At 39.2% G+C, this 26,977-nt stretch overlaps 1 protein-coding gene and 1 non-coding gene across 3 annotated transcripts in view; both read left to right on the forward strand.

Moving 5' to 3' along the window:
* LOC122669732 (methylsterol monooxygenase 1-2-like) overlaps positions 1-22,112 on the forward strand; it is a 49,529-nt gene extending 27,417 nt beyond the window's left edge. For both annotated transcript variants that reach the window (XM_043866585.1, XM_043866578.1), the window contains 3 exons: positions 20,915-21,062; positions 21,157-21,189; positions 21,911-22,112. In XM_043866585.1, coding sequence (XP_043722520.1) covers positions 20,915-21,062; positions 21,157-21,189; positions 21,911-21,961 — 232 coding nt within the window. In that variant the 3' untranslated portion in view covers positions 21,962-22,112. The remainder of the gene's footprint in view (positions 1-20,914; positions 21,063-21,156; positions 21,190-21,910) is intronic.
* Positions 22,113-22,939: 827 nt separating this feature from the next.
* Positions 22,940-23,012, forward strand: TRNAK-CUU. Its single transcript has one exon. It is a non-coding gene; the product is annotated as a tRNA-Lys (tRNA).
* Positions 23,013-26,977: the final 3,965 nt, after the last annotated feature.

Here is a 26,977-nt window from a genome sequence, read left to right on the forward strand (position 1 = left end):
GATATGCTCAAGAAGCTCTCGGCAGATCAGCAAGTTCTCAGTGATCGAATGATAGTGATGAAATAAAGGCAGACTGTGCCTCTTGTAAACAACCCTCTATACGTAGAGGAAGACAGGTTTCAAGTTCACTCTAAAGTTCATGCAACTTTGGGAAGGAACCGACATCACAGAGATCATTCCAGAGGCCATACAGACTACAGAGATCACTCCAGGAACCGTGGAGATCACATGGACAGAAGATGACATGATAGAGGAGGTTACAGAGAAGAACCTCGAAGACCTAACTTTGAGGAGTACATGAGGTCCTATTTCATTGCTGATGAAGCCACTAATAAGAGGTATGATACGTAGGTGGTCAAACTCGAGCTGAAGGAGTCTGATGGGAACCGTGATCCCCAGGTGTTCTATGATTGGCTTGCTGCCTTGGATGACTATTTTGACTGGTATGACTTGCCTGAAGATCGAAAGATGAGGCTGGCACGTACCAAGTTGATTGGCCCTGCCCGAGAATGGTGGTGAAAGACAGAGAGAGACATGGAACGCGAAGGTGATGCACCTACTAATTGGGAGGACATGAGGTATGACTTGAAGGAGAAATATTTGCCCAAACATTATAGAGCTCAAATGCAAGATCAACTCAACTCCCTACGACAAGGGACTATGACTGTAGCTGAGTACATGCAGCAGTTTGATGCTCTTTCTTCTCGTACTGACACCAGAGAAAGTGATACTCAGATACTGTCTCGATTTCGGCTGGGATTGAGATCAAACATTATTAAAGCTACTGGAGTTGCTGACGTTCTGGACATCAAGGACTGTTTCGAGAAGGCATTGAAGGCTGAAGAATTATTGGATGGAAATAGCAGATTTGATTCCTCCACTGAAGGTACCAACAAAACTTTTTCAGCATTCAAGTCGACTACCAATGGTCACTATCAAGCTGGAAACTCTGCTGCTGGTCCTACTCGATCAGGCTACTCTGCTGGTAGTTATTCCCGCCCTACAACCCTTCCATGTGCTGATCATACAGGTAGAACTCCCATGGACAGCAATGAACCCCACAAGTGTTTCCACTGCAATGAGCTTGGGCACTATGCCAAAGAATGCCCACGAAAGCATAGACCTGTTAATGTGGCTGCCAAGGCAGGGGAAACCTCTGAAGGGAACGATGACAAAGCTATATATGCACTACCCCCTAATAGTGATGGCGACTTAGAAGGTTACTTTGAAGATATGGATGGTGGTGCTCGAGGTGTCCATATGATTGCTCTAGTTTTCATGGATGATGAGGTTGATTGTGAAGAGGTAATTGGGAGCATTTCACAGGAAGACAATGATAAGTGAGTTGCTGCCCTTGAAGAAGTGGAGCTCGATGAGAAGGTTATCCACATTGAAGACCCTATGGAGGTTGAACACATTGATTTTGTGATGCCCCCTTGGTTCTTCGAAGAGAAGGCTCCACGACTCGAAGATCATATTCCCACTGTTCTAACCTCAACAGAATTCTGCCAGGGAAGTGTTGCAGCTGTTGCCCACATGTTGCTTCCCCCTCTTCATCACAAGGTTCGTGGATATGTTGCTTCACACAAGCATAGTACTTGGACTCCCACCAATGATGTCAACAAGCTCAACCCCAAGTTGCCAGGGTGTTGCATGGATTTCACCCATTCATCGGAGATGAATGTTTCTAAGTTAGGGAGAGTTGATGCAGACCCCAGCCTCCTCGAATTGAAGAACCCATCCTAAGCCTAGGGTTTTAGTAGGAGCTTTAGTTTAGTTTATTTCAATTCTATACTTAGTTTTTATTTTATGTTTTTAATTGAACCGGTTTTAAATTGGTTGCATCCAATTGGTTCAATTGGTTTAGTTTAAGTGATTAATTCTGATTGGCTGGTAGGATCTTATATCCTATTGGCTGATGAAGAATCTTAGTTGTTTTAAGTGTTTTTAAGTCATTAGGGTCAATTAGGTCTTTTAATACCTTTTAAATTGTTGTAAGTTACTTATCTACACCTCTCCACGATTTTGGATGGGGAATTAGAGTTGTAATAGTTTTAGGAATAAGGCCCTTGGCCTATTATTTAATAGAAACGCGGGAGAGGCTCCCCCACCAGTTTATGTTTGAAAATTTCGTTGCTTGCTGCCATGAATGCTGCTGCTGCCTGCTCCATCGTGTGAGTGCCTTGTGAGTGATATCAAGGTTGCCTTGTGAGTAACATCAAGGTGTAGGGACTGGTGGATCTCCAGTTGACTCCTTACATCGAGAAGATCGGGAGGTTCTTTCACTGTTTCTAGCTGCTGCCATTGCTGGTTCTTCAAATCAGTATGTTAACTTTCAGTTCCTGCATACATCCTTCTCTTCTTCATCCTCCAACCTAAGCCATCCCTTCCCCCATCAATCCAATCAGACCATCCTAACCCTAATTCCCATCACCTCCCACAAAACCCAAAAACCCTAAACCCATTCTAAATTCTGTCTAGCCCTAACCAGCCATCAAAACATTCCCAAAACCTGATCGAGTCACCCTCCTACAGCCAGCTACGCTCAACTCCAAGCCCTGCCCCTAAGTCCCTTCCTAAACGCTAGATTTAACCTCAAACCTGAAATCTAAAACCCTAACCCTAACCCTAAAATTGCAGAATTTCTAGACTTACCCAAACCCTACTTTCTTTACACCATATTAATCCCCTAAACCTGCACATTAAAACCATATATAAACCTTACCCTAATTCCTTAACTTAACCCTAGTTTTACCCTCAACAGCCCCAACTGTAAACAGTTATAGAATTCTGTTTTACCCTGGTTCCTATTAGGTCTTGCCTATATAGGACTACATAACCCATCTAATGCCATACACTCCCGTGTATATCTATGCACCCTACTGTAGTGTTGTGCACCCTCTTTTTGCCCTGAACTTTATTTTGCCACAGGGAAAACTTTGATCAAGTTGAAACTTGGGTCATATGGCAGAATCAGGCCATGGTTATGATCTAATTTTAACCTTCATATTTACTCATAGCAAAACAATTATATTTATGATCTTCATTTTTGCTCTTAACTTCCTGAGTTCTTATCCGAGGAAATCTGTTCAAATAATTGCAGTGGATTCTTCCAGCCTTGGTATTCGGTGATCTCATTGGCAAAGATGTAAAGGCAATTCCTATACTTCCACTCACTCTTTTGGAAGTTTAAAAAAACAACTTGCTTGAAATATATGGGAAACAAAAATAAGATAAATATGGCAAACAATTTATATTACTTAAACATGAACTTTCAAATGCACAAGATTGTGGTTTCTTATTGAACTATTGAATAAAAAATGTTGCAGAACTTAGTTTTTCTTTGAAACATCTTTATTGGAATTACATTGAGCAACCTTTTTTGCTGCAGAAGACAAATCATCTGTTTGCAATCATGGTTGTCCTTGGAAAACATACAGGAGAAAACAAGCCAAATTCTTGAGATGCTTTAACGAGTTTAACTAGGCTCTCACAATCCACTAAACCAATCGGGCTGAAACTTCGGTCGAAGGAAGGTCCTAATAGATGGACTTATATGTCTAGAATATCAAGGCAAGCTGATGGTTAGATTTGGAGAAACAAATGTAGTCAGAAAATAGAAACATACGAGAACCAGAATTTAGTAACTCATAGGAGAAACAATAACTCACAATCTGTTGATCAGATGTCTCTCCAAGTCTGGTCGAAGGTAGTATGGGTGAGAGAAAAGATAATATCAAAAAGGGAGCCCATCCAATGGCTAGATTGGTAGAACTGAAGGCACGAAGTTGCTGCAACTAGAATGGAATAAAACAGGAACCGTAGGCTAGAAAAACAGAAGAAAAAAACCTGCAGAAAAATAAGTGAGAATAACAGCAGAAATAAAAGATGAATAAGACACAAGAAGGTTTAGAAATCACCCAATGGCTTGCTGGATATGACATGGTATCACCACCAAGCCTACGATCAGATTCATGACCAACCAACCGAGGTTTCACTACCTACGGTCTTCAACTGAGTCACCACAGCAAAAAAGTCTCACAAGACAGCATTAGTTCAATCACCAAAATCGTGGGCAGCATGCCTCCTCTTTATTTATAATAAGCAACCAAACAACTACAAAAAATAGTGACTCTCATATGTGTGGGTTGTTACTTGGCTGCCAAGCTAGTTAGGATCTTTTAGAAGAAGATCCAATGCTATTACAGAAATAGAAACTTGCTAAAATAAAAAGGACTCTTAGTTGCTATTACTATAAGGTTGCTCCATTGTGACCAAGTGGTCACGGATTCGAGTCTCTAGAAATAGTCTTTCCGCGAAGCAGGGGTGAGGCTGCATACATTATGACCCTCCCCAGACCCAGCAGTGACGGGAGCCTTGTTGATGCAGCATCAAAGGGCTACATCAAGAGGAAGAAGAGGACCAAGCCCCACTCCTATGTGGGGCCCATTGAGTAGTTAGTTAGGGTTGGCCCTTGGCCCCCTTACTTAGTAGTTTACTTAGATTTTCTATACTTAGCTTTATTTTCTGTTTTTTAAATTGAACCGGTTTAAATTGGTTGCATCCAATTGGTTCAATTGGTCTAATTTAATTGAAGTGCTCCCATTGGCTAATAGGTTCTTAAATCCTATTGGCTAGTAGAGAATCTTCTTTTAAATTAACTGTTTTAAGTTAGAATTCTCCCTTCCACGATTTTAGAAGGGTAGTTTAGGAATCTTTTAAGTTTTTTGTTTTAAATTAGGATTTCCTCCCTTCCATGATTTTTGAAGGGCTTTAGAATTGTAATTTGATTCAGCCAAGGAATCATATTCCAAGGCTGAATCATGGATGGCCCTTTGGCCCTATTATTATATATATGAATCAAGAAAAATAGGAGAGATAGTTTTGAAGTCTCCCAAAATCGTGTGTGAATAGTGCCGCCATTGTTGTTGCTGCTGCTGCTCATTAGAGTTTTTGCTTTGTGGTTCTATCAAGGAAGAAGGGCAGGTGGATCTCTTGTGACTCCTTGCACCATGATGGCCTGGAGGATCCCTATCCGAAGGTGGTTCTATCCTTCAACCCTATCGAAGCTTGCTGCCAGTGAAATCTCCAGTAAGTTTGATACCCAAATTCTTCTTCTAATCCTCTAAACCCTTCCCCTCATTCGATCCCCCTTTTTGTTTGTTAAAGTTCATAAACTCTAGCTCATTCTTAGACCTGTCCCGCATAATTCCCTCATAAGAATTGTCTCAAAATCACACCTCAGCTCCTTTAGATCATTCCTTCTGTTCGATCTCATTCCCAACCCCATCTGAACACATAAACCCTAGTTCCCTTCAATTCTACCAGACCTAGAAAACCCTAAATTGCAGATCCCACATATCCAGCCATCAAAATCTCATTCCCCTTTGGCCGAGTGTTCTTCTCTGTCCCTGGAAAGTTCGACCAGAAGCCCTTGACAGAATAGTCCCTCTAAACCCTAAAAATCATATTTTTCCTGTTTTCCAAAACCCAAAACCCCCTAACCCTAGAAGTTCCAGATTTTCAAATTTTGTTTAAACCTAGTGAAACCTTCTTCATTACAGTCCTTTAGACCTGCCTATTAAAACCATATAAGATTTAGCTCCACTCTCATAAACCTAACCCTAATTCTGCCCATTCGAAACAACAGCCCCTTTGGTCCTTTGTCATTGGATCCTGGATAATTGGCCTCTAGTAGGACCTTTACCTATCTAGAGCTACATTACTCGTGCACTGGGTACGCCTTTTTTTAGTTGCTATTACTATAACTAAGAGTCTTCTACAAGAATAGAAACTGAAACAAAATGGAAACAAAATAAAATAGCAACTATGGAAGATTGTAGCTGCTCCATGCCTAGCTGTCCTTGGAGGGGCCACATCAGAAACTTCTAGAAACAAAATAACAACACAAGCAGGGCTCATATGTGCTGGCCTAAGGCTGGTCCAAGTTAGGACCAGAACCAGAACCTGAACAGTGGCTAAGTTTATGGGCCAGGTTCTGGCCTAGGACCTTAGCAAAGGTCTGCTGGCCCTTCTTCCTATGTGTGTATACCCGTAATCTGCATCATGCTTTCTTCCTATATAACAAGGAATTTGAGGGAAAATAATGAACAGGAGCTAAAGGTTTTTGATCTGTTCTAAGAAAAGTATGTGGCCTGACTTTTACCTTGAGAGTTGAACAAGAGAGTTATCTAGGGTGATAAGCCTGATGATGCAGATAAGCCCTCTAAGTGACTTATCTGCATCATCTGAACTTGCTCTACATTTTATTCTTGGGATGTAATGTAGTTCTAGATTGGTAGGAGACCAACTAGAAGCCAGACAACCAGGATCTAACTTGAACATGTAGTTCGGTTAAGTCAAAATAGGTGGAAATTGTGAAATTAGGGTTAGGGTTTGATGGTAGGGTTAGGTCAAGTTGATGTAGGGGAGTCTATTAGTGAAGGTTACGTTAAGTTTTAGTGGTGGAAAGTGAATTAGAATGAAATTGCAGCAATTTAGGGTTAGGGTTTTGGGTTTTTGAAAATGGAACAATGGTGGAATCTAGGGTTTATAATGGAAAATTAGGGCAAGGGTTTGGATCGAGTTCTCCTTAGGGTGAGAGGGAAATTTGATCCAAATATGTGGGTATTTTGATGGCTGGTTTGGTTTGGGCAGAATTTGGGTTATGGGATGATGTTTAGAGATGGAGGGGATGTTAGGTTTATGTAGTTTAGAGGATTAGAAGAAGAAAAGTTAGAGTTGGGGTGAATCAAACTCACTGTTGTTGCAGAATTCCCTTGGCAGCAGTTTTTTTGATTGAGAAACTTGAATAAAAGTTGAATCTTTGGCTGGAACTTGAAAGAGATCTTCAAAGAGCTTGAAGGGGAGCTTCAAAAGAACCAACCTGGCTTCACACCGCAAGGTGTCAATTGGATCAAATACCAATCCCACCAATGAACCACCCGTGCTTTTCACCGCAAGGTGTCAGTCGGATCAAACACCGATCCCACCAGCCTTGATCAAAACACTAGACAAAAATCTTCAATGGAGAAGAAAAGCAGCAAAACCTTTTCATTAATATCAAAACCCGTGTTCAATACTTGCCCCCCTTACAACCTTATATAAAGACTCAAAAATAGACTCCTACACTAAAATGGAAACGCCTAACCCAATCTTTAACTTATTAGGTAACCTAAACTGACTAGGAAAGTGAAATAACAAAGGAAACAGACTCAAAATATGGCTGGACTTATAGAGTCCTAATCCAGCCCAACTTACATACCAATTAAATAGTCACATGACCACTTAAGTTGTCACATGACCACTTAACCAAGTCGCATGATCACTTAAGTGATCACATGACCACTAACCAAATAAAAAGAAATCTACTAACTAATCCCGTATGTAACCTTATTACCCGTATTTTAGGCCCATAAAAGTGGCCTATTACATTGAAAACCCATGGGATCAAAGGCCCAACATGTATGTAACCCAACCCTAGACTTATTCCTAAGCAAACATAACCTATTTGGCGATGAAATCTGCATCAAGATGTATCCTCTTGCTGAGTAAACTATAAAAACGAGTCAAAGTAGATTGACGCACACTAGCACTTCCATGCAATAACTACCAAGCGTGATTCTATTACAGGAATGGCTTCAGGTCACCAGTCCCAATTTTGACTTCCCTTCTTGATCTTGGATTTGTTCAAAAGAGGTTTTCACCCTGTCAGACCATGCGTTGACATCCACTTACTAAAACGAAAAAGGGGTTGTGACGAGAGATCATCCATTTCCCCATTTACTCAGCTCAGTTGTCAAACTCTCTCCCCCAACTTATCTGGTCAAAATATTAGTAATTACTGACTTCTCTTAAAGGTGACCAACCTAGTGATCCATATATCTCAAGTAGATTGGATGGTCCACTAGTTGGTACTAAGTTCCAAAAGACTGATTGTACTTGATGATTAAAGATGGTATACGTTTAGAAACAAAGGCAATATATAATGTTCACTAATGATTTTTTAGAGGATGGCTTAAAAAAAGGTCAGTATGGAGGTTTGTACACAGTGCTTCATTTGATTTTATTTCATTGCATTTATTTCATTTCAAGTACATATATGGACTTAATTAAAGATATGTATGATGGTGTGGTGACTAGTGTAAGAATCGTGAGGGGTCAAGGTAGTGAATTCCCAATTACAGTTGGGTTACATCAAGGATTTGTTAGGGTTTAGGGTTTAAGCACTGGTTGCTTAAAGCAATACACCCTGTGTGTCAAGTTTGGAATACCCAGGCTGCTGCTTCCAACTAGTATTTATAGGGAAAGTAGGGTTTAGGTTAGATGGGCTAATTACTAGATTGCCCCTCACAGCCTGAGCCATAAATACAAGTAGGATTATATTAGAACATATAAAGGGATATTACCATAATACCCTTACAATCTCCTCTTATGTTCTACATATATCCACCACACATGTATAGAAAACATTGTTCAATCAGTAATTGAATCAATATAAATTGAATAAGTTGAAAATCAACAATCCAATGAATCAAGTAAGTAAACTTCAAGAAATAAACTAGGGTTTTAGGTCAAAACTAAACCTAACAATAAATCCGAAGTTCCACATGCAAGTGGCTAAACCAAGAGAAATAGACAAAAGGAAAAGTCCTTGCAATCCATGTGACTGTACTCATGAAATAAGTCATCCTCATCGAGATCCAGATTCAACCGTTCTCCTCCATCTTCGCCGTTCTCTGTAATTTGTCAAATATGAATTTCATAAGATAAGAATCCAATCATTTGCACAATAGTATCTAGTTCAACAATAAGAACTTAGTACATTCCATATATGGGTGAAGGTAAAAAAAAAAAAAACCAATAATAAGCATCATCATCAAGTTTCTTTACAAGAACTCGATCCTATATAGTCTCTATCACAAGGACCATACCATGTTTCCATTTAGAATACTATGTTCGTCATATCAATCATAGATTTATGTTGTATCATCAAATTTGGAATGATACACCATACTGTGAAAGACATGTCATCAAATTTGGAATGACATAAAGACTAGCACAATAACATTGAAACATATTAGACATTTTCTATATTCCTTTGTGGAATAACGAAGTAAGGAAACTGCACATGAAAAATTTGCTATACCATCAAGTTTGGAATGGTTTCACAAACCCCCATACTTAGTAACCTAACTAAGTTATCTGAAATATGTAAACTGTCCCAAATGTTTTCCAAGGCTAGATGAGATTCGAATAATTCAAAATAATACTGGGTTAGGTTAAGACCTGATTAAATGGTCTTTAACCTCATCTCTCCTGTAGTTTTGAATGTTCGATCTTTGTTCAATCCCTTTGTAAGGGCATCTGCCGTATTATTCTTTGATCTCACATCAACCAAAGTGATAGTCCCTTGTTTTGTTCGATAATTCAGCATGGCCTGTTTCAGCCTGATGTGTCTCCTCTTACCATTAAAGAGTGAGTTATTCACTGTCGTATTTGTTGCTTGATTATCACAGAAAATAGATATAGAGTTTAACTTTAAACTCCTCAATGGAATATCCATGATCAGGTCCTTTATCCACTTTGCTTCATCTCCCACAGAAGCTAGAGCATAAAGTTCCGATTTCATAGATGACAGAGTAATACCAGTCTGTCTCTTGGACTTCCATGCTACAGCTGCTCCTCCTAGTGTAAATACATAACCACTGGTGGATCTGCTGTCTCCCAAATTTGAGCACCAAGATGCATCATAATATCTTTCCAAAGTTGGAGGATGTCCAGTATAACATAGAGCATAACTTAGAGTACCCTTAAGGTATCTCATTAGCCTCGTCAGGGCATCCCAATGGTCTTTTCCAGGATTACTAGTGAAACGACTCAGCATGCCTACCGTAAAGGCTATGTCTGGCCTAGGGCAACTCATTGCATACATAAGACTACCAATCAGTTTAGAATATTCTAACTGATTCACGGTGTCACCTGTGTTAGGTTTCAACCGTTTGTTCTAGTCATAGGGCGTCTTAATCGGTTTACAATTATTGTATCCCTAACTAGAAAGTAGTTTCTCAATGTAATAAGACTGACTAAGGGTGATCCCTTGCTCACTGAAGCTTACTCTCATCCCAAGAATGGTGTCTACCACACCAAGATCTTTCATGTCGAATTCTTTGGACAAGGTTTCTTTAATGTCACTCACTACAGAGAAATCAGAACCTAGAATCAACATGTCGTTTATATACAAGCAAATAATCGTGAGCTTGTTTGACTCAGACAAAAAATAAAGGCACTTATCTGAGTTGCTGGTCCGAAAACCAAGGCTCTTTACTGTCTTGTCAAACTTCTCATGCCGCAATTTAGGTGCTTGTTTAAGACCAAACTCTCTTTTCAGAACCTTCCATGACAAACCCTTCAGGCTGGTTCATGTAGATTTCTTCTGTTAGGTCTCCATATAGGAAAGCTGTTTTTACATCCATTTGATGTGCAACATAGTGCTCAATAGATGCTATGGCAAGAAGAATCCTTATCGTTGCCAAATGGAAGACCAGGGAGTAGATGTCAAAATAATCTATCCCTTACACCTGAGTATAGCCCTTAGCTACTAACTGTGCTTTATACCTGGCTATAGACCCATCCGGATTTAGTTTCTTCTTCAGTACCCACTTACATCCTATTGTCTTAGCCCCTCTAGGCAGATCAACAAGGTGCCAGGTCTCATTTTGCATTAAAGAGCTCATTTCCTCGTCAATGGCTTCTTTCTATAGTAGTGAGTCTCTAGATCTCATCGCTTCCTTATAGGTGGATGGATCAGCCTTTAAATGGTAAGTCACAAAATCCTAACCAAAATTCTTAGGTACTCGATCTCTAGTAGATACTCTTCTAGACTCTGATTCAGGGAGCATTGTGGGAGTAGTGTCAGAAACAATTGGTTCAGATTCCAAAGGTGATTCTGTAACCATTTCTGTCAGACTCGGCAAGGTCAGGCCTTTATCTCTGAGGAATTTATCCTCAAAGAATATAGCATCCCTAGATTCTATCACCACATTGGTTGATAGATCCAAAAGTCGGTCTACAGCACTGTCTTCTGCACAACCCAGATACACATAAGTGTTTGTTCTAGTTCCCACCTTAGGTCTCCTAGGGTCTTGTATCCTAACATAAGCTATACAACCCCAAACCTTAAGAGTGTCATATCTACAGGGATGGTTATGCCATAGTTCATAAGGTGTAGAAGTCAGTTTTGAATGTGGTAGTCTATTTAGAATGTGATTTGCAGTCAACACTGCTTCTCCCCAATAGCAAGAGGGCATGCCAGCTGTCAATAACATGGAGTTTAACATTTCTGTTAACGTCCTGTTCTTTCTTTCAGCTATGCCATTTGATTGAGGTGAGTAGGGAGCAGTAGTTTCAAGGATTATGCCCGCAGAGGCACAGAATTCCTTGAACTCTGTCAATTTGTATTCTCCTCCCCTATCACTTCTAAATCTTTTAATTTTCAAGTTCAACTGATTTTTTGCCCTATTCTTGAAAATTTTAAAATTTTTAAATGCTTCATCTTTAGATTTTAACAGGTATAAATAACAATATCTAGAAAATTCGTCTATAAATGTTATCAAATACTTCCGACCTCCTCTAGTTGTGTAGTTTTTAAAGTCACAAATGTCAGAATGTATAAGTTCAAGAAGTTGAGTGCTCCTAGAAACCGGTTTAAAAGGTTTTCTAGTTATTTTGGTTTGAGCACACACTTCATATTTGTTAAATCTAATTGAAGTGTCTAATGGTAAATTATGAGTTTTAGTTAGTTGGAGCATTTTCCTAACCTACAGTGTAGCATTTTGGGATCAAGTGAAATATGGTTAACCTGGTTTATTGTCTCATTAGCTAAATTCAACCTAAACATACCATTCAAATTGTAAGCACATCCAACATAAAAAGAGTTAACAGACCGTGTTACTCTACCACTATTAAAAATAATAGACATGCCAGCATCAAACAAAATTCCAATTGAAATTAAATTCTTTTCAAAACTAGGAAAGACTTTAACATTTTTCAAAGTAAGTATTTTACCTGAAGATAGAACCAAGTTCGCTGTCCCTTGTTGAGTCATTTCCACGACGTCTCCATTTGCAACAGTGACAGTCTCTGCTACTTGAACAACATCAGTTAGCAGGTTCTTGTTATTGCAAACAGGACAAGTCGTCCTAGAGTCTAACCACCAATCTGAAGATGTATTGGCCAACCCCTTACCCTTGCCAACCATGGCAACAAAGTTGGTAAGCTCAGTCTTGTCCACCATCATGTGAACTTCCTTCTTTGGTGTGTCAGTATTCCCTTTCTTAGGACTCCTACACTCAGATGCATAATGACCCCACTTTCCACAGTTGTGGCACTTGCCCTTCTTTTTAGAGTTAGTCTTTTTGGCCTCCAACTGTTGGGGTTCTTTCTTAGGTGACTTGGACTTTCTAGGATTTTTCTTGGGTTGTGAAACTAAATTGGCAGATGCCTGTTGTTGTTTCACCATCTCCAAGTTGTTCCTGGCTCTGTTCTCATCTTCGATTCTAATGAACCGTTTGAGATCATCCAGCCCCACTTGTGTTTACATCCTATACATCTCAGTTTGAAAGGAATGCCAGGTAGAGGGTAACATAAAAATAATTGCACCCACTAAGAATGCATCAACAATAGGGATATTTTCTTGGATCAGTTTTATTCTCAAGTTTTCAAAGTCTGTTACTTGAGGAGTGATTTCCTTATCTTCTTGAAACTTGAAATCCATGAACTTATCAACTTGAATTAGACATCTAAATTGTCCCAAATTTCCTTAGCAGTCTTGAACTTGCTATATGTTTTTGCAAGTCTATCTGACAAGCAATTCAACAGATAGCCTTTGCAGAAATCCTCATCACTTGCCCATTGATGTTCCTCAATACCATCATAATCATTGAAAGTACCTTGTACGGTGTAGAATACATTCAAATATTTTAAACCGAACTGAGTCTTCCGCTTCCAGTCATTGAATTCAAATCCACCAAAGGATTCTGGTTTGGTCATCTCACACGGAACCGTGTGTTTCTCCCTCTCAAATTATTTAGGTTTTCAAAAAATTAATTTTGAAACCAAATCAAACGACCGCACCTGATAGGAACAGAGAACCTGAGAAAGTCAGAGACTGGAGAAGCGGGGCGGAGATGATAGATCTAAGAGAGCTGCGAGGGTAGAGGTGCTTCTTGGTCGCTGGTGCCGCGCGTTGGTGCCGCGAAAGCCAAAAGAAGATTCTGATAAAGAGGTGTTGTACGTACTGTACCTTGTACGGTGTGATTCTTCAACGCACAATCACAGAGGTAATAAAGTCCATTTCTTCGGATTTAATAAAGATAACTATTCTTTAATATCCAAATCTGAAGAAGCAATCAATGATGTCACTTCTTTAATATTCAATTCAAAAACTTTAGAAAGCTTTTTGCCAACGTCAGATCAATGCTTGCAGACTTCTCCCTTTTGATTTATTTATTTATTTTTTATTGAATCAATCAAAAGGAAAAGGCTTAGGAAGATGTAATGATTACAATCTGATTTCAAAGCAATTAATGCATAGGAATATGCAATGATAGCAATCTGATTTCGAAGTAATTAATGCTTAGTAATCAATGCTTTTCCTTTTGTCTTCTAACCTTTATTGCTTCTCTTGATTCTTTATTTCAAGTTAAAGCCGTGAAGCGAGGTAAGATTGTGAACGAAGACAATGTAATCGAAGCCGATCGTGAATGAAGACGATACGATCGAAGCCGAAGCCGATCTCTGCAGAATCGTTTTCCAAAAAAAAAAAAAACCTGCAGAATCGTGTTCCAAAAGCCGAAGCCGATCTCTAAAAGAAAACTTGCAGGTTTAAGGTTTCTACCCTAAACCCTAACAATCTTAAAACATTAGTTTAATTTTCTGAAAGATCGGCTTCGGTGTTCATCTCGATCGTGCAAAACCTTTTCGGATTTTAGAATCAAGTTTGTGGTTTGTTGATCGTACGTCGCGATTCTGCAAGTTTCATTTTAGAGATTGGCTTCGGCTTTTGGAACACGATTCTGCAGGTTTTCTTTTTTGGAAAACGATTCTGCAGAGATCGGCTTCGGCTTTGATCGTATTGTCTTCATTCACGATCGGCTTTGGTTGTATTGTCTTCGTTCACGGTCTTACCTCGCTTCACGGCTTTAACTTGAAATAAAGAATCAAGAGAAGCAATAAAGGTTAGAAGACAAAAGGAAAAGCATTGATTACTAAGTATTAATTGCTTTGAAATCAAACTGTTATCATTACATATTCCTATGCATTAATTGCTTTGAAATCAGATTGCTATCATTGCATATTCCTATGCATTAATTGCTTTGAAATCAGATTGCAATCATTGCATCTTCCTAAGCCTTTTCCTTTTGATTGATTCAATATTCAAAAAGAAAAAAAAATCAAAAGGGAGAAGTCTGCAAGCATTGATCTGACGTTGGCAGAAAGCTTTCTAAAGCTTTTGAATTGAATATTAAAGAAGTGACATCATTGATTGCTTCTTCAGATTTGGATATTAAAGAATAGTTATCTTTATTAAATCCGAAGAAGTGGACTTTATTACCTCTGTGATTGTGCGTTGAAGAATCACACCGTACAAGGTACAGAGCGTACAACACCTCTTTGTCAGAATCTTCTTTTGGCTTTTGGGCACTAGCACACGCGGCACCAGTGTGCGGCACTAGCGACCAAGAAGCGCCTCTGCCTGCGCAGCTATCTTGGATCTATCCTCTCCACCCAGGTTCGCCAGTCTCTGACTGTCTCAAGTTCTCCTTTCCTATCAGGTGCGATTGTTTTGATTCGGTTTTGAAATTAATTTTTTGAAAACCTATATAATTTGAGATGGAGAAACACACAGTTCCGTTTGAGATGACCAAACTAGAATCCTTTGGTGGATCTGAATTCAATGCCTGGAAGTGGAAGACTCAGTTCGCTTTAAAATACTTGAATGTATTCTACACCGTATAGGGTACTTTCAATGATTATGATGGTATTGAGGAACACCAATAGGCGAGTGATGAGGATTTCTGCAAGGACTATCTGTTGAATTGCTTGTCAGATAGACTTGCAGAAACATATAGCAAGTTCAAGACTGCTAAGGAAATTGGGACAATTTAGATGCCCAATTCAAAAAGGAGGAGGGACTATCAAAGACCCATTTGGTTGATAAGTTCATGAATTTCAAGTTTCAAGAAGACAAGGAAATCACTCCTCAAGTAACAGACTTTGAAAACTTAAGAACAAAACTAAACCCTAGCAGGATCAACTTTAAGCCCTTATCTGTTTGTGCTTACCATGGATGAGTTAACCAAAGGCATCCAAAATGAGGTTCGTTGGTGCATGCTTTTTGCTGATGATATTGTTTTGGTGGATTAGACAAAAGATGGAATTAATGCCAAATTGGAATTATGGTGATCGACCTTGGAATCAAAAGGTTTGAAGTTAAGTAAAAAGAAGATGGAGTAGATGATATGTAACTTTAGCAACTCTTGGATGGATAATGAAAGGGTGAAAGTTGATGAGATGGAGATTCCGCAAAGTAGCTTTTTTAGTTATCTAGGATCAATCATCAGTAAGGAAGGTGATATAGAAGATGATGTCTCACAAAGGATTAAAGTACGATGGCTGAAGTGGAGAGGTGCATCCGGAGTGTTATGTGATTGACTGATTCCTTTAAAGCTTAAAAGTAAATTTTACAGGACAATCATAAGACCGGCTATGATGTATGGCACGGAGTGTTGGGCAGTTAAGAAGAGTGTAGCGGAGATGAGGATGTTGAAATGGATGAGTGGCAAAACCAGGAAGGACAAGATAAGGAATGACCATATTGATATTAGAGCTGGTTTGGGAGTAGCCCTGATGTAAGATAAGCTTCGAGAAAGTCACCTGAGGTGGTCTAGCCATGTTCAACGGAGGCCGCCGGATGCTCCAGTTCAGAGGAGTGACTTGATTCAGATTGAGGGTTCTAAAAGAGATAGGGGCAGGCCTAAAATGACCCTAGATGAAGTGGTGAGGAAAGACATGCATACTTTAGGTCTTGCTCCTAGTATGACGTCGAATAGAGCTGATTGAAGAGCATGGATCCATGTAGCTAACCCCAGTTAGTTTGTTTTAGACTATTTTGTAGTTGACTAGTTGTGGTTGTTGTGTTCCATTTCTTTTATTCTTATTATATTCCTTGTTTATTGTAAGGATCCGTGTAGTCGACCCATTTAGTTGGAATAAGGCTGAGTTGTTGTTGTTGATGATATCTTACCCTGGCTGCTGGTGTGGAGTTAGCGCACAGCGAAGTTTGATTTTCTTGGGGTTTGCTATCACATGGGGCCTTGAATCAACTCCCTCGTATCTATAGGTTTCAAAATATAGATATATCCTAAAACTAAACAAGAAGAAAAAAAGGAAAAAAAGGAAAAAAACTATAGGTTAGTATTTATGTCTCATGAATATAATATTATTAGTATCAGATAATGGATTTCTGGTGTGGGTGTCAAATGGGATGGTTCCTTTCTGGTTCTGGTCCCAAAGAGGCCAATCCTAGAGCCGTCCCATATACTAAACGGTCCCAAAACTAGAATCCAGTCCTGTTTATTAACCGGATGGTTTGATTTGGTTCCTTAACGGTTCTGAGGACTCGAAGTCTGAAACACTCAAATATAAGTGTTTCTTTGTAATTAAGACATAACCCGGTTTCGGTTATGGGGCCTCAAAGTCTCAAATTATAAGTGATTCTTTGATACATAACCCTTAATTTCTTTGTAATTAAGATATAACCCTTATAAATTATAACTATTAGGTATTAACTAACCCTAAAGAAGCAAATATCCATCATAAATGGGTTCTAGTGGTTCGGTTCCAGTCTGTTCATTATTGGTCTTTCGGTTCTGGACCCGTCCCAGAACCGTCCCGTACCATTTAATAACTGGTCCTAAAATCAGCTTCCAAAACTGTCCCATTTAGTATGAGATGGGTCGGTTCCAAGTTTGACGGTTCCTGATTCGGTCCCAAATTGACACCCTTAAATTCTGGTTTCTACGACCATTTTCAATTGGGCTGTGTCTGGTTGCTAGGGAAACAAAAGAAAGTTAAATAAAATCAGTACTAGGGAAATCAAATAAGTACTAAAGTGAAAATTTTGGTAATCACTGACTTACATGATGATGCAATTAACTTCAAACATTTTGGTTATTAAATTTTTTACTTTACATTGTGAATTCGACTTGGAAATATTACATCTGAAAATAAAATTACCAAATATGCCAAGAGTTTTAAGTAGGTACCATAGGTTACACAAATCGACGGTTGTTGCATTCTTTATGATGCTTGAATTAATCATAAATCTCGTCTGCCGTCCCTCCCTACGCTAAGGAGGGACGGCAGATGAGATCAACGTTTGCTGCATTCTACTTCCGATTGAAGATTGATCGTGTGAATTTTAATCGGTGTTGCTACAGAGCTTGTGGATAAGTTTTATTTTTAAGCTTAGGGAAGTTGATGCAGACTTCCTGTGAATTGGTTGGTTTGATTTGGGTGGGTTTGGTTCATCATTGAACTAGTTCTTTGACTCACACTGAACCTGCATTTGGAGATTTTGTGATTCCTCAAAAGTCAAAATCAGGGTTTGTGGGATCCAGTTGACATCTCAGGGCTTCTTTTCCAAGAATATTAAATCCAGCTACAAATTTCCTATATTTTAGGAAACTTAAACTGCCATCTGTTATATCCTGCATATGGTGGGATTGGAGCTCCTTAAAATCAGCCCCTGCGGGCCCCAAAATGAAGAAGATATAGCTTGCGAAATGGAAGTTATACAGATCTTAAAAGACTGAAAAAACAACTAAACTAAGGTCCCTTGCATGAAAGATTTATAGGATCTTTTATTATCTTCAACCCGATATGCTCATTGCATGGAAGATTTATGGTGGGCTCAGCTAAGGGATATTTATAGGTTACCCCTACTTTTTTGGATCTCATTAAATTGTAGAAGTGGGTGGGGCCTTAGTTTAGTTTTTTCATTCTTTTATTGTAATCAGGTTACCATATATTTCTGCGTTGGAATTTGAAGTTTCTGTTTCTTTGTTTTCTTTGATATTATAAATAAAGGGAGAGGGGGATTCAGCCTCCTCTGAATTGAGTTACGAAGAAACTTGGCTTTTGCCTCCTTGGGTCAGTGGTGATGTTGTTCCTTGGACTGTGGTGATGCAGCTCATCCCTATTGTGGTGAATCAATAGGTTGGGATTAGTGGTGATGCCCTCCCACAGGCGTAGTGGTGATTCTAGGTCATATCCCTTTTATTTCTTCTTTCATATGTAAAAAAAAAAAAATGTTGGAAAATTCTATTACTACTACTGATTTGCCCTAAATGTGATCCTGTTGCGATTGATCTCTCGATGGCTTTACTGATTCAGGATCGATTCTGCATTATTTTCTTTTCAAAATTAATTTGCCTTCCTTCCCTTTACTTGCAATGAGACAGATTCTTGTAAGGATGTCACAGGGGATGAAACTTGGTAAAGGGCTGCGTACATTATGACCCTCCCCAGACCCCGCAGTGGCGGGAGCCTCGTGCACTGGGTATGCCCTTTTTGTTTTTTAACTTACCGGTTCCTTCTCAGGGGACCAATCCCAAAACCGTCCTATATATACTAAGGTCCCAAAACTAGGATCCGGCCCTGTTTAAGAATAGAATGATTTGGTTCCGGTTCCGATTCCTTTAACAGTTCTAGGTACACTCAAATGTAAGTGTTTCTTTGTAATCACGAGTTTACGACACAAGTTGGTTCCAGTTCCTTAAGGCCCCATTTGTTTGCAGGATAAAAAGGGGTGGGAAACTTGTGAGGGTGGGTCCCACATGTTGTGGGTTAGGTTGATAAGGAAAGGAAATGAAATAATGGAATATGCATTTTGTACTGGGGTGGGATTTAGTGGGAGAGAGAGGAAATGGACATGGGGTGGGATTCCATGGGAAAGAAAGGAAATAGGACGAGGAGAGAGATAGACTCAAAAGTAACTTTTCCATGAATAGTGCCAAAGTCCTACCAAAATTGGTAGGACTTTGAAAGTGAATGGGGTGGAAAAAAGAGAGATGCCACCTCACCAGACAAGAATAAATGCATTTAATGAGTTTGTCTAGAAGTTTCCCACCCCATGTATCCAAACACACACATCCTTGGTATTTTGTGGGGAAATAGTACACTTTTCCCACCCCTTTTTGCTTATCCCACTTTTGTCTGGCAAACAAATGAGCCCTAAAGCTTGGCCCTCAAAGTCTCGAACACTTAAATATATGTCTCTTTGACACATAATGGTGGGGGGTAGCCAGGTTGGTAAGATGAACCCTAAGATCAGATTATACACTCCTTTTGACAAGATCTCAAGTAAACCCCAAAACGGAAATAGGTCAACAATAAGGTCAAAAGTCAACCTTATTGGATGGAGTTCAAATTCTGATTAAAGTTAGGATGATGTTACATTAACAAAACCGCACAAGACTCTGATGATTTGACGGTTAGATTTAACCCAATTAACAAATAGTGTAATCTGGAAATTAAATCAGAATATATGAAAACCCTAATTAAAATTATTCAGAAACTCAGATGGATACTAGATTGTGGTAGATTGTAATAGGCCAATAGTGGAACAGATTCCCAAAAGATGTTGATGATCAAACGGTCAGATTAAGATTAATTAACAAATCTGGAAAAATAAAAAGGCAGAAGGGGAGATTTAAAATTACTCAGCAGACCTGATCTGAGTCATGTCCTGGTTGAAGGCCTCTCTCTGGTGGCCCTTGAATATATCCCAAAAGGGGTTCTTAATCAGATGGTTAGATTCTCCTCAGGTGGTAACCTCAATTCTGACAGAATTAAGCTCTAAAACAGAGCATCCGCCAACATAAATGGGAAATCCTTGACTGTGTTACTGTGATTTGATTCTCAATAATAACAGCATATGATAGGCACACATGAGAATGAAGATAACCCAACCCAAAATTCAGATTAAACAGTTTTCTGATCATTTGATTTGCTTTGTCACATCATTTTGTTTTGATTGGATCGTGATAAAACTCTATGACTTGATTTGAAATCTTCCTCAGCTCAATTCAACTCAAATCAAGTAAGCCTTATCACTACTAAATCAGGTTGGTGATTTGGAGACTTTCCTAGGGAAAGGAAAAGAATAATGATAGTATTGGTTTCTTGATTGGTACGATGCGATTCAGCCCCTTGACTGTTTTATTGATTTATTTATTTATTTTTTTGGTGTGGGGGGGGGGGGGGGAGGGTGGTGGTACTGATCAGCCCCTTACTGATAGGGCATTAATTACCTTATTATTAATAAAGTTCACATCAGTTTAAAAGCTTTTCTTAATTTAATGGACTATAATTGTTTTGTTTCAAAATTTGAAAATTCCAACTCTTTTCTGGGTCATTAAATCTATATATATTGAGAGAAATTGGTTAGTGGTTACTATAATTTAGTTTAATGAATTAGTATTGTTCCCAAAAATAAAATGAGAATTAAGAAGACAATACATGTGTAGCTTATTTGTTGTCACCTGTTGGTTGACCCTATTGAATCAACCGGAAGGCCTTTTTCTGGTTTTGTGCCCAGGTCAGATCTTAAAATCCCCTCCCCCCAGGGGGTTAAACCTGGCAGATTTAAAACACTGGGTATGGGAGACTTGCACCAGAAGCACCCAAACATCAAAACCATTATCATGGTCTATAGATTCAATTACTTCTAATTTGCCTTTCACCTGCCTCTTATTTATTTAGTTACTTTTCTCTGCCTTTCAATGTCTTGTCTTTTTTCATTAAGAAATAAATGAGGATTTCAATGTGATTAACCTGGCTCTTGATGCAGGTATGACTTCCCTTGGAGTCCCACAAAGTATATCCCCTTCTACGGAGGTGCGGAGTACCATGATTACCATCATTATGTTGGGGGTCAAAGTCAAAGCAACTTTGCTTCAGTGTTCACTTACTGCGACTACATCTATGGAACTGATAAGGTTAGTCAATAAGAATCCCTCAGACTTAGTGATTATGGTATGTTGGAATGCAAAGAGTGTCAATAACTAATGCTCCTTAAATATCTCTTACCAGGGGTATCGGTTTCAGAAGAAGCACCTTGGACAGGTAAACCTGCACCCTTCCTGTTCATCTTTCTCAACCAGATAGTGTCTTGCATGTTTGCATGCAGATTTTGGAGTGTATACGTATGTATGGGAAGCAAAATGGTAGTATGTTTCTAAGCTATGCTAATTGGTTGGATCTGTCTTCCACCGGTTTGTTGTTAAAACATGTGGTGAAGACCTCACAGTCAAAATGCTGCTCATAGCTCCTTGGTGAAAAATTTGACCTGAATTGACTGATAAAAAAAGGGTGTGCCCAGTGCACAAGGCTCCCGCCACATGGGTCTAGGGAGGGTCGTAGTGTACACAGCCTTACCCCCACTTCGCAAAGAGGCTGTTTCCCGATTCAAACCTGCAACCATTAGGTCGCAATGGAGCAACCTTCTGTTGCGCTGAGGTCTGCCCTGTTCCTCAATTGGCTGAGGAAGACAAAGCAGAAGAAAGAGAATGTGAAAGAAAGCTACGGTCTGTGGCACAATTCACCAAATCAGATTCACTTTTTATGAGAGGTTTACTATGGATGTGACTTACTCATGGTTGTTCAACCTTAACTCATCTGGTTGGGGTTGGAGGTGGGGATTGGGTTGGGAGGACTTTTCCTAGCATTCTGATGCATGATGTTCTGCATTTTAAAGTTTAACGTGTGACTCTGCTTCACCAGGCTGGTACCTGAGGATTAATATTGCTTAGGTTATTCTAACGATTTAATTTTTATCATTGATCAGTTGAAGGAGATATGGAGAAATGGTACTGAACAAGAGTACAAATCAGAGTAGGTGTGAAACTTTCAGTGCTTACTTCATTGTGGTTCTCATCAGTGCATGAATTTTCTTCTACCTCATTTTTCCGAGTTGATCTCCTCCCATATCTGAATAGAGAGGACATAGCATCATCTGCCATTGTTAAGATCGGGTAGTGAATGTAGATAGGTTTTTTTTTGTGTTTTTTTTTTTTCTCTCTTGTTTTTAGGGGTTTTGGGGGGGGGGGGGATTAACAGCTGTTGGTTCAATGTTGTGACAGCCTAATGGAAAGTTTTTTTTCTTGTGTGTAATGTCAGAGTCATGTTGCAGTACCCAAATTTCTATGATTAATTGTGTTCAAATCAAAATTCTGTGTATTGGGATCATGATTTGGTCACAGTAGGGCGGATAAGCCAAAATGGAAAGCTTTGATGTTGAAGAATTGTATTACTTTCGATGGCTCAGTGAAGCCCACAGCAACAGGGCCTTTTTTTTTTCTTGGAGTGGGGGGACTGGCACGGCATATTAAAATGAGAGAGAACATCAAGGTATGACTTTGCATGAAAAGCATGTAAAGAACTTTGGATTTTTTTCAGGAAAAGATGCATTAAAATATCCTAGAAATCATTAATGGTGAAAATCGTGGTTGTTCATGCAAAATTTTGAAATTAAAAACATTTCTAGTTTTCTTTTAACAGTTTTACTCTTAGATTGGATTAGTGAGTCTGTTCCAAACTTATTCAATCTTGACAAAAAGACCAGGTTTGGGTCAAAGAAGCTAACTGGACTAACACAAAGAGTCGAAGAGCGGTTGAGGTTGTCCGAGTGGGTCTCAGATGCATAGGTAATATAGTTTGAAACTTTGAATGTGAGCATGTGTACAGACGTGCAGAGTAGCCTATTTACTGGCAAAATACGCCACACTAATTTACTATTGCACTAAGATTTCATCTTAAACGTCTCTCTCTCTTTTCGGTTAGATAGTTAATAGGTGTATACGCAGTACTATCAAATGCCCGTCTAGCTCAGTTGGTAGAGCGCAAGGCTCTTAACCTTGTGGTCGTGGGTTCGAGCCCCACGGTGGGCGAAATATGCTTTTTTAATCCATAAAACCGGACGGTCCAATTTTACAATGGAACTAGAACTCTGAAACCAAACTCATCTAATTGTTTGATTTCTTTCTTTTATAAGGTTCACGAGGATGAGTTCGGTTGACAAGTGGTCTTTTTTACTTCCATAAATACCCTTTTGAGCATTCTAAAGATTAGTTCCCCAGGGAGCCGGGCAGGGAACTAGAGGAGATAATTTTCCTATAGGACTGGAGTATGGTACGTAATTTCGGATACGAACCCGAGTGGGATCAAGTTTAATGTGATGGGGTTTGTTGATATGCACAAAACAAACACATCCAAAGAGTTTGGGAGGAAGAGTGAAAGCAGGTTTATAAGCGAGATTTGGAACCAAAGAGTTTGGTAGGCATGCGATGTATGAGAAAGGAAGCAGTGGGAAGAGCTTAGACGAAGGTCTTAAGAACATGCATGTCAAATAAGAGACTACAGTGATCTCAATAAATGGCGATTTTTCCTCTTAGTATCCCCATTTTGTTGGGGTGTGTCACACACGTTAGTGATGGATAATGGGATCAAGTTTAATGTGATGGGGTTTGTTGATATGCACAAAACAAACACATCCAAGAGTTTGGGAGGAAGAGTGAAAGCGGTTTATAAGCGAGATTTGGAACCAAAGAGTTTGGTAGGCATGCGATGTATGAGAAAGGAAGCAGTGGGAAGAGCTTCAGACCAGAAGGTCTTAAGAACATGCATGTCAAATAAGAGACTACGAGTGATCTCCAATAAATGGCGATTTTTCCTCTTAGCATCCCCATTTTGTTGGGGGTGTGTCAACACACGTTAGCTGATGGATAATACCATTATTAGCAAAGAAGATTTGGAGACCACTAAACATGTATTCCCCTCTTTATCAGACCGAACAATTTTGATTCGAGTATCAAACTGAGTAAGAATCATTTGATAAAAATTCTTAAATGCATCAAATACATCACTTTTATGCTTCAAAGGATAGTCCAAGTAGTGTAGATGCTGAATTTTGTCACCCCCTAGTAATGATGACAAACGGACGTGAATGATTGGCAATGTCCCCTGGAACCCACCCTCTAACACCACAGAAATACAAAAACCCCAAAAATACACCTATGTTCACCCAGTAAGGCGTGTACCATACGCGCGACAATACCGTAAATAGGCACGGCCATACCAGGCAACACCACAACGGGTGCAGCCCCACAAGGCAGCCCCGTGTGCTCTGCACGGCCTCGCTAGGCAGCACCGCGACCTACATGGCCCCGCAAGGCAGCCCCAAGCTCCATGTGCGGCCCTGCGTGTGGCACCATGCGCCCTGTACGGCCCTGCCAAGCGGCCCTGTAGGTGTCCATACCCTTTTTTCTCCATCTTTTTGCGGATCCGTCCGCAAGGGATCGCCACGTGTCCTCCACCTCATCTCTCTTTAGGGAGAAGAGAGGGGTGAAATGAATGTTGGGAGTCGTCACCTAGAAGAGGGTTTAGGACCCATGATGTAAATGTAATGACTCTCATAAAATGCTCTTTTAGAGACAAATGGGGTCAAGTTACGATCCGGGAAAGGTATTAGGCACCCTAGCCCGTCCGATCAAGCCGATCTTCTATTGCTAGGCATTATGGAAAGAAAAACATGCTTTGATGGGTAAGTGAAATGCAGGTAAAAATGTAATAAAGTAAAATACAAGGGGAGTGAAGAAAGCACATACCTGAAGGTTCGACTGCAAGGTAATGGTTAGTATTCGAGAATGTAAAATCAAAGGTCCATAAACCTAAATATCCTAAACATGATTGACTTTAGGCTAAGCATAGTGATGTGATTAATGCATGAAAGTAATGACAATAAATCAGGGTACATGCATGGAGTGGCATAGAAAATAAGAACAAAGTGAAGGAGAGATGAAAACGATTGCATCTGCAACAAATGAGATGTGAGGCTTTCAGAATCAATAAATGGGATCCTATCTCAAAGCTTCAAGTGTGTGATTGTCCTAGAAAATTGAATCCATAGAACTGGTTTTTTAACTTTGAACAACTTGACAATATTCTAGTGGAGCTTGTAACTCTTTTGAACTAGTTTTGTTACTTATAAGACGATTCAATAAATTTGGATAACCCTTCATAATCTGTGGTTGTGAATGTTGCATTGTGATTATTGCTTGATCTACTGTTGAATTATTGTTTGCCCATTCTGCCCTTGGAATAGGATTTATTAGAACGCATCCTACACCACTGGAACAGTTCAAAAGTTTGGCTACTTATCAAACAACTTCTCTAATAGCAAAAACATTTTTTACCAGGTTTAATATACAACATTTGTTGGTACATACCTCGACAATGAACCTATGAGAGTTCCACTGCGAATAGTTCATTCTCTCCCTTCGAGCGTTACAATAATTCAACAGGAAGAAACCCTATCAAAGGCGATTTTGAAGTTACAAGACATCAAGTCAAGTTTCTCGATAGACTACTTCGACAAGTTGGATGCCACATCATATGCATCGACTTGGGAGTCGAGCAAGGATTATACCGATTTCATTTCAAAGTCAGCTAAGGGGTATATAATTTCTTAGCCTTGAATTTTCTCACAATTACCTAACAAGTGATTGTATTTTTAAGTTTTGCGATTTTTTTGTGTGTTATAGATCTGTTTTGCAGCTTCTTGCAAATCCGTAGAATAGAGAAATTTTCATATATTAGCCAGCAGACAATTTTAGTTCTTTTATCACAAGTATTAGTTCCTCATCAAGTACAGTCTATCCAACAAAAAAGTTGCAAAACTTTGTGTTAGATTTTCTTCTTGCCATGGAGACCATTGGTCCACGTCGTAGGATTTGAGACATCTGAAATTCTGTGGTATTCTCTAAAGGGACAACAAAATTTATTCAAATTGAAGGTAAGATATTTTTTTTTTATATTTAGTTATTTCTCTCTATGTGTATATATATTTAATAATTTAATTAATACTATTTATATTTTTATAAACAGATGTTAAATTATTTATGCACCTGTGTCCCCCTTTGGATAGTACGCCGTGTTAGAGCTCTTGTTCGATATACATATTGTTTCCTCCTTTTCTTACAAGATCGGCCTTTTAGAGGAAGTAGTCCAATATGGTATCAGAGCAGGCATGGGTCACGATATCGAGTCTCCTTGGGGGCGGGCAGGTGTTGAATTATTTATCCACCTATATCCCCCTTTGAATAGTTCGTCGTGTTAGAGCTCCTATGTGATATACATATTGTTTCTTCCCTTTCCTACAAGGCCGGCCTTTTGGAGGAAGCGGTTCCAATATGGTATCAGAGCGGGCAACGGTCACGATATCGAGTCCCCCTGAGAGCGGGCAGGTGTTGAATTATTTATCCACCCATGTCCCCTTTTGGATAGTCCGCCATGTTAGAACTCTTGTTTGATATACATATTGTTGAGTCTTTGTTTTTTTAAAGCTCTTATAAAGACTTTATAAGTGTTCGTCCCAAACTTTTTTATTGTAACTTGTTTATTTGTGTATTTATTTTATTTTTTTAAATGAGCAAAAAAAATTCAAATACACAACATTTGTATGAGTCACTCCCAGCTGTTTGGAGTGGGACACTGAGAAGCATTTTTTGGAAGAGGGCGTATGAGAATATAAAAAATACTGCTGGCGGTTGGTCTTTAATGAACATGGCATTATGTTCTTCCATTCCACCACAATGGTATAACATGGTCCCAAGTACCCCTTTATATACTAGGATAATGGTAAATAATGATTATCCATTATGTACAGAAACAGATTTGATAAAACGCCATCGCGATATTGTTGTTCATTATAACGAGGAGGTACTATTTTTTGTCATTTATATATATTTTTATTTTAATTATTAATTACTTAATATTTTCAATTGATATATATATTGTTTCCTCTCTTTTCTACAAGGTCGGTCTTTTGGAGAAAGCGGTTCGAACGTCGTACCAG

The sequence above is a fragment of the Telopea speciosissima genome, chromosome 1, assembly GCF_018873765.1.
Source record: "Telopea speciosissima isolate NSW1024214 ecotype Mountain lineage chromosome 1, Tspe_v1, whole genome shotgun sequence".
In the NCBI taxonomy this organism is placed as follows: domain Eukaryota; kingdom Viridiplantae; phylum Streptophyta; class Magnoliopsida; order Proteales; family Proteaceae; genus Telopea; species Telopea speciosissima.